The sequence below is a fragment of the Bombus pyrosoma genome, linkage group LG7 (assembly GCF_014825855.1).
Source record: "Bombus pyrosoma isolate SC7728 linkage group LG7, ASM1482585v1, whole genome shotgun sequence".
Classification (NCBI taxonomy): domain Eukaryota; kingdom Metazoa; phylum Arthropoda; class Insecta; order Hymenoptera; family Apidae; genus Bombus; species Bombus pyrosoma.
Genome location: NC_057776.1, coordinates 19359679 through 19369080, shown reverse-complemented (window position 1 = coordinate 19369080; position 9402 = coordinate 19359679). Strand labels below are relative to the sequence as shown.

Here is a 9402-nt window from a genome sequence, read left to right as displayed (position 1 = left end):
CTGGCAACACGAGATATAGGTACATAATAAAAATAAATTAAAAGTCTAATGTCTTTTTCTTTTTTTTCTTTTATAAAGATTTTTATTACAAATATGCTGTTTCATATACTTCCACAATCTCAAAATACTTTACGATCTAATATATATTTATAAGGAAAACACAATTTATCAACGATACGTCATTCATATAGAAACATCAATTTAATTCAATGGCTACAGCTATATTATATTATAATAATAATGAAATACAGATCATTCAAATTCTAAATTCGTTAATCATAATTATGCAAATTTTAATTCTATGTCTTTCCAAGCGAACTGTCGCTTGACAAAAAATTTTAAATACTCTTTTGATATATACAATTGCATTATATGGAGATAATATCTTGATAATAAATAATAGATTGTTGTTTACAATTCTCTGAACTTCAAATTTTTCAAGATTTCCATTGATTGTATTTAAGAAAATTTAAATTCGAGTAAAAATACATTGGAAAGGAATGAAGAAAATGATATGCAAGAAATGCTTAATGAATAGGAATTATAACTTGAAAATAGCGGTATCAAAATGAATCAGATGCTCTCTGAACACGTTCCATATACAAGGAGAATAGCAGCTTGTTACTTTCGTAATAAAATGGATTTTCAGCTGCGTCCAGATCAGGTTTATATTCTGCTATGTAACTACTTTGGCTAGAACTGCATCCGTCGTATAACGGTGATCCTTGAGAAAGCTCTGAATAATTTGGCGATGGCATAAAGCTTCTGCTGCAGCAGTCTGTATCCATATTTTCAGTAACATTTTCATGCATGCCTGATAAACCATTAATATGAAGATTATTTATTCTTTTACTTAATGGCATAAATTCACTAAATTCTTCTTCTGCATCGCGACCCCTTTTTCTAAATATCAGGAGCGAAGATGAATTAGCAGAATGAGATCCAACCATTTATATATGTTAAATGGCAGAGTGTCATTACACACATGCATCAACAAAAACTAACCTGTTAGCCCGAGTCATCCTTCAATTAATCTAAATTTTTAGCAGAAGATTTTAATACAAATATATTCTTAACCACTGCATATTATGATAGTTGTAACTTTTTTTCGTCGAAACAATTAACGTCGTATAGTGTTGAGCTTACGTGTAAGTCATATACGTTTGTGAAAAAAACAAAGCTTGATTATACAAATCAGCAGTATACTCCGATATTCTTATTGCTCTATAGTTCAACCTCCAGATGCTAGAGTGCGTAAGTGACATGTTTTTAAGCAAAATGTTTGAAACCTTAGATAAAAATAAAACGATCGAGAAGGATAAATAAAATAGGTATGAGAAAGAATATTTTATATTAAGATAACTATACATTTTTTTATATAGTATAATATACAATATATTTATCCCTATGAAAAATGTTAGATACACTATCTAATAGCAAAAAAAGATGAACCATCGTAATTCATATTTTAAATAATTTGAAAGCTTCGATATTTCCATCTTCTTATTTAAAGTGCATTAGTCACAAGAAGGGAATATGTAGCGCAAAAATAAAAAATTCGCAGAAGGTTTTTTTTATTGTAACGATTAGGAATATCTCATACTCAGATATTACACATAGTTGTGATTCGTTTTTCCCATAGATTCCTGGTATCTTGTCTATTAGATTCCTGGTATCTTGAGTCTATTACCTACAATTTCTAATTGGTATTGTCAGAATTTCGTGACTTACGACCCACGATATAACCATCGATCATTTAGTTACCGTCCGGAAGCGAAACATATATCAATGCACATAAGAAAATAATATAAGCTACTCTTGTTGGCCAATATACCCAAATTTTAACCAATTTAATGTAATTACCTTCGTGCATCTTTTTGTAATAAATTAGTCAACTGAAATTATTTGATAACGAGTATTATATTTCCATAATTAGAGCGCATTAGTTACAATAATCTTTATACATATCTTCAGATTCTACTGAATTAAATATTCTTCCTGGAAGTATAGTTTTCAACATAGTCAGTGAATTTCAAACTTATTTTTCTTCACGGCAAAACTAATTCCAAGATCGGTTGGTACATGTGTATGTAATGCACGTGTTATTTGTTCCGACGTTCTAACCTTTTAAACTTATAATATTTCTGTCGATATGACAACATGATCGAGTAACATTTAATAATAGATACTAAATTTTTATTTATCATATAGAATCTTTTACAATCAATTTTTTAATCCTCCTGACTATGACATATTCATATTTAAATTTATATTTAAGTTTAAGAATTCGTAATTCAAATATTTAAATTACGTACTTAAGAAAATGTTCATGACATTTAACACATATCTATTTAGACACCATAAAATCTTGCTCGCAAAGCAAAGAGAAAAAAGATTCAAACGACTTAATTACACGAGAAATGTAGTATTTAAAAAACACTCTCGCATTCCTTATCAATACCGATTTCACATTGAAATTTCAAAAGATTTTGAAATATGTTTCTTATTTGATATCGAATTTTTCAAATATTTTTCTTGATAATCCACGTACTAATGAAACGCAGTTATTAAAACGATATGTTATTTCAAAATCCTGATACATAATCATATATGTACAATAAGAGATCATTATATTTTGCAACATCATGATGAACAATATCGGAAAATGAAATAAAAAGGGAAATAATTGTACATTTTAATATTACTTGCTATATATGTATAATATATGTATTATCGTATCAAAGACATAAAGACCATTTGAGTTAAAATTATCGAATAAATTTTATTCTACGCTTCGTTCTTATACTACTTAATGCGGTCAAGTACAAGTACGAGAACAAAATTAGGGGCATAGAAAAATATTGTTTCTCGTGTGAGATTTTTTCATAGAAAATAATTCGTTTGTGAAAGATCAGGAGAAGCGAAGTACGTGTACTTGTCGTCGTATCGGGGCTGTTTATAGTAAAAGATTTAAAGAGCCATATAAACGATCCATATTTGGCGCTTTTACACATGCTTCGCTTGATACGTGGGTGTGAACGCGGACCCTCGTTAGTTGTTACTCCGAACGAGTCGCTCCAATTACACCGTGATACGCATGTTGATGAGCTTAATTAATTTCAGAAGACCTGCCGAGAAAGAGAGTCGCGGAATACACGCCGTTATTATTAGGAAGTGGGAAACACATTTGTCGTCTGGGAAACGTTTATCTCGTAAGATACCGGCATCCGTAGGATAACGAGGATTCTACCACAGGAAAGGAAAACGCCTCCTTGTGTTGTCTACCGTTCTGTTCTCTTGGCATTCTGCTTTTTGCATTTCTGAAAATTTTCTTCTAAGAAAAGTTAAATTTATTATATACCAGTGTAGCGTATTATAGCATTATAGCATAGGATATATAGTAAATTAATGAACTAACAAACGAATAAAATGTTTCTTTTCCTCAGTTGACGATTAGATAAAATTTTCTAAAAAAAAGTCGGGCTGTAGAAATATTTTCTCGAAGACGATCGAATCATCTCGGTTTTTGATTCTTGTCCCGATAGAATCGAAAAATTCCGCTTTCGTGTGATTAACGAGACAATCGATCGTCCCTTATCGCCATTAACGATGATTATCTCAGAGTTACGTTAATATACTCAAAATTGAAAACGTGGCGATTCTCGGGATATTACGGAACAGCTTGGACCGTGAAATTTCGTATTTAAAAGATTCACGAAATTCTTTGATCGATAGTGGGTCGGAATACTTTCTAAAAAGTGGACGCATAGTCGATACATCGTGCGATTCGCTATTAATCGTTGGAACGTATGCGATTTTAGGCGAACCGTTATTTTAGTCTAATTTTCATAATTGTAACGTTCATTTTGTGGCAGCACTAAATTAGACACGTTCAATGTATTCTCGCGTTTCTTTTATGTGTACATCCGATGCGTCTGCAAAAAGACGTCCAACATCACATCGACACACACATCGAGCTTCGTTAAATACGTATACGCGGTGGCCTTGATTCCTAAAGCCGTGAAAAGATCCCGTCGTCGGGTCAATTAAACCAAGCCACGAAGTCATTGACTTTGGGTGCACGGCCAATTTCTCTTCGACAGTCCGTAATATAGCGCGTCCCAAAAAGCTTCGCGTCAAGAATAATCCCAGAGCAACCTTGCGCTCGTAGAATATATACTCGGTTATTTTCGGCTATCTTCTCTAATACCGATTATTCCAACGAAGCTATATGGCAACAATACGCTTGAACGAACGATACGTTGATAATATACAACGCTTTCATTAATTTAATTAACACTCGTATTGATTTTCCGATGAATGTATGCTATATTTAATTAATAAACAAGATAATAAACGGATGAATAAAGAAGATAACCGAACGAATAGAAATCTTCCCATTTCATTGCATTTATTTCATTTTCATGCCGAATTATTCAAATATTGAAAATGCTTGTTACTGCCTATTTTGTTAGTAGTTATCATCGATGATCGATGATAAATTGCGATCGTAATGTAATCGCGTCTTATCATAGGCGGGGTTATAGTAGCTTACTACAATACGTAGTAGGTTGAGAAGATACGAAGCGAAAAATGACTAATTCCATTTATGGTCATTCACGTACGAGAGAAAACGATTATTCAGCGGGTGAGTAAGATTTCGGTTTATTTGGCACGTTTATTCGTCGAACCTACACGTCAACGAGATACAACAGGAAATGGAGCCACTCCCTTAACGAAGGAGGAGCACCCAGGCTCGTATGCAATTGCCAAGATTTCTACTATATCGTATCACTTTTATTTTCACTATTCCCTATTATCGCTATTTTTCTTCCAACTTTTGATTCCCCAAATACTCACGTATTACTTAAAATAATAAAGAAATATTTTAGATATTCTGATTATAAATGTAAAAATATTAAAGCGAACTTCCTATCGATCGCTATCGAAGTAAAATCGTTCTATACGATGGTAGAGTAACAAAGTAAGATAGTAGAGTAGTAGTGACAAAGAGGAAAATTTAACCAGCGAGCGCGATATAAGACGGTATCCGTATTGATCACGGGACAATTTCAACGTTCGTTCGAAACATATAGCAGACCGTACAATGTGGTCGAGTCGATGAGTAATCGGAATACCTTTCCCAAGGTTCTTCCGATGGTTGAAAATCAAGGCTGTCCCTTTCCTAAATTGGACTAAGTTGTTGGGTTAGGTCGACGCACGTGATCCCCGCCGGTTGTTTCGTGCGTGTCCCTAAGCAAGATTCACGTGACACACGTTCGTCGAACTATGACGAGAAGCGAGGGTGAATTTGCGCGATCGTTCGTCACTTTCAATGCCACGTAGCAGCGCCACGGGGGTGTCCCCACTCGTCCCATGGTTCTCTCTGTATGGGGTGAGTCATGGTACTCCCTCCCGGTTTGGGCGTGGTGGCCGCTGCAGACGTTCCTCATCGATCTCCCCACGGCCATGGAACACCATAGAGCCGAGCTCGCTCGCCAAGGTGGTCCTTTTAATACTAGGACCTCGTGCAATGAAATACACCCAAATATTCTCTTGGAAATGTTTTTTTCCCTAGGGCAAGTTTAATATTACAACTACCGGAGTTCATTTTTCATAGAAATTTTATAGATCTGCAACGATGCATTTTTCGAGATTCGAATGATTTTTCGTAAAATATATCAATAAAATCTTATATTTCTCGTCGTATTATAAGCTTTCTCTTGTTTCTTCCACTTTAATTTTTGCTCCAAGTTTTGTATTTTAATCGGTTTATTCGCAATTTCTTTAGCCATTTTACCTTATTAGATTCTGCTTTTTTCTTTTTTTTTCTTTTTCTTTTTAATATCGTGATCGTGAAATGGAATTCCGAGCATCCGCTTATCTTTGTCCTCGTTATTTCTCTTTCCTTTCATATAAACCCTGTAAATTTGATTAAGTTTGAAGAAATTTTATGCACCTATGTTTTTTGCATCATAGAAACAACGTTTACGCGTTGATACCGTTGATAAAGTACAACTATCGATACAACTATCGATATATCTTTTTCTTCGAAATGCTTTCATATTTATCTACTAATTTCTCGATCTTCTCCTTCGATAAATTCAGCGCTTTTATCATCGAATTTCGAGATATTCTTGTCGCTTCTGGCGTGGCCTGATACGACCGTCTCAAACAGCATTTTTGTGGAAGCGTTTCTACAGAAACAACATGCACGTTTAGTCGTATGTCCGAGAGACGGAATTTTACGTGGAAATAAATGAAACACCGTTCGATATCAAGGAAAACTGTTCGAAAACTGCACTGTAATCGCAGTGATATCGTACAGTTATTGTTATCTGTTTGTTCGAGGTAATCTCGAATAAGGCACATACGTTTCCTTATATGGATTTGCTGGAGTTCGATCGTATCTTATTGCACGCAATATTTTGTAATCACAATGGAATGTTTAAGCCTGATTCCTCTCATCCGCTTCCTATTTCACCATTTTTACATAATTTTTAACATGTAACGTTTAACGTATAAAAGATTTTGCGACTCGCGTCATTCTTATCTCGGTTCAACAATTATTTTCACACTGTAGCGTTATCTTGCTATGATAAAGTTATACGTACTATGAAATAGAACTACCGAACGTTCTTATGTAAGATGGTGTACTGCGAAAAATTCCATCGAATAACTCGAATAACAGAAACTTGCAAATTTGCCGTTCACAGACCAAACTTATAGCTTGCTATAAGTTTTTCTTCTAGAAATTTGTCTGTTTTCAAGAAATGGTTAAAAAAAGAAGGATAAATTCCAAAGGCATTGTACTCTCCTACGAAGATTCAACCACACGCGTGGTGCAACTGCAAGAACAACTAAGCCAAGCGCCTTAAAGTAAACGAACCAATATTCAAACGCAAACATCGAAGTTGAAACGCAAGTTGCAACGATCATCGCTGTGGAAGGCGCCTGCAACTATCTTCCAAACACGTACAGACGTACACAGCTTAAAATTCGAACGCCCTCCAGCTGAAAGCTAGACGATGATTCATGCTGCAGCTCGTATGGAATTTCTGCTGCTTCGTGACAAATTGTATCTTCCACAATTTCATCCTGCTGGCATTCTTTCCTTCTTATTACTACGCGCAGCAATAAATTCAATTTCTTTTTTCAATTTTCTCTACGCGATTCTTCGTTTACTCGTGAGATCTCGAAACGATCGTAATTTGGCGAATTTTGCAAAGCCGTGCTAAAATCAATAAGAGCATGATATTATCTATCGATCAATCTATCTATCTATACATATATATAGATAAATCGCGTGATAACACACGACCATTGTAGTATGTGATTATATAATTCTTCAAGCTTCGTTTATCCAAAAAATAAGTAGCATTTAATTTAAGATAATAGGCGATATCTGTCGTAGTGTAGCTTGGAAAGATTTAAGAATTATTAATTCAAAGCTACGATATATACGACATAAGGAGAAAGTACGAATCTATTCATTTTCCGAATTAATGAATCATCGAAAGGTTTCTTTTCGTCCGACTAACGAACGGCCAATTCTTTGTACGCCTTAGCAGGACGAAGAATGCTTTGTCGTCATTAAGAAGAAAGTTCGATACGTATCTGCGTACACCGATGATTTCTAGCAAATGATATAAAGCTTTTCAAAGAATCAAGGTATTCGAGCGCCGGTATATATAACGGGTCGACAGGTGTCGTGATGAAAGCAGGTTTTCTTCTACCGATTCCCCCATGGACCTCCTTTAAATCAGTGCCGTATTTATGATTCATCGATGCTTCGTAAATTCTAGATCAAACGTTTGCCGTGAAGCCAATTTTAATTGGTTAATTGCTTAAAATTAACTATCATAGTCACTTTCAAGCGCTAAATGCGTTTGTATCTCGAGGTCTGCACAAATTCTTGAAAAGAAAGCTGAGCTATCGAAAAATTTATGAAACTCTGTAAAGAAATAAACGTAGTAGGAGCAACGAATAAAAATATATTGACAAATATAGTACGTTATATGAAAAACGAACAAGCGTGAAATTCAATTAAGAATCGAATTCCAATATTTTCTTGGAAATGACACTATATATCAATAGAAATTGCGAATCTTCTTTATATAATTTGTATTTTTACAAAATCTTCTGCTTCGCTGTTTAACGGCGAAACATTTTTTGAAAATAAAATATGTGCAAAAGCCTACAGACAAATAAATCGTTCGATTTGTATTCTAAAAGCGATATCTGAAAGAAATATAATTTGATATTCGATGTAAGAGCATTACGCGTAAAAGCAAACGGTTGAAAACAGAACAGTTGAAACGGAGAAAACAGAAAAAGCGTTAAAACAGAATATACGGTGAAAAATGTACGTAACCAGAAATTTGTGTACGCCACTGTAGATATATTAATCGAATAACACGAACTATTTTATATTAGAAGATAAAATAACACGTAACTAAGATTATCTCGATTGTACGAATCACCGAAAGATTTCAAGTATCGAAATGATTTTCTATCGTCGATCACGAATGTTCTTGTTATAACTTTGGACATAGGAGCTGTAACAAATAACATTCTAGAGTAATATCCGAATGTCCTAGAAATTAATATGAAAAATTTCTTTATATCGTTTGTTCTTAACCAAAAATTGTCTATTTTATTATTGAAAATTGATTTATCCCTAACATATATATTTCACGTATTATACAAGAATATGATTCATCGATACACGTAGACGTACGAAGAGAGTATGATAATATATTCGGTTTTGAAAGATACGTTAACGTCTAAAGACGATAGACTTTAGACAGTGGAACGGTGTTCTCGTAGTTGATCGTCAATGTTCCTATTGTAATGTTGGCTAGGGGAACCGTAGTGCTAGGATACGTTCCTGAACACTGTCCCTCAAGACCCGTTTCCGTGCTCCCTCGACGTAGCCCCCAGCGATACACGGGGTCCCATTCCGCGCAGAAGTGCAATGTACCCGATAATCCGAGTGCCGGAGATATACGCATATTTCACGAACGCAGAAAACGCGCACGAGAACAGTAGATAGTTGGAGCAGAGAGCGCAAAATTGCATTTTTATTTGATTGGCTGTACATCCGGAATTACAATCGCTCGAGTAATACGTGACGAAACGTAACGTGGCCCCTGAATATTTGAGTATTTCCGGCAGAAAACTATCCGGGGGAAATGATGGCTATAAAACTAAAAGATTCGACGAGATAATTAAAGAATTACGTACATTACATATAGTACCGTCCTTCGTTAAATTATCCTATATAAGTGACATTTTTCCTTTTCGTATTTCGAATACGCGTACGAACGTTGAAATATTCGAAATAACGATCGAATATCTTGGACCGAGCGAAGAACGACGAAAACGGCGCAAGAAAAAGTA

The 9402-nt window shown here is 34.7% G+C and overlaps 1 protein-coding gene across 1 annotated transcript; it reads right to left on the bottom strand.

Moving 5' to 3' along the window:
• Window positions 1–53: 53 nt before the first annotated feature.
• Window positions 54–1217, bottom strand: LOC122568957. The gene is made up of 2 exons (XM_043729324.1): window positions 1006–1217; window positions 54–903 (listed from the first exon to the last, which is right to left on the bottom strand). The coding sequence occupies exons 1-2, from the start codon at window positions 1020–1022 to the stop codon at window positions 564–566; spliced, it is 357 nt and encodes a 118-aa protein (XP_043585259.1). The 5' UTR covers window positions 1023–1217; the 3' UTR covers window positions 54–563.
• Window positions 1218–9402: the final 8185 nt, after the last annotated feature.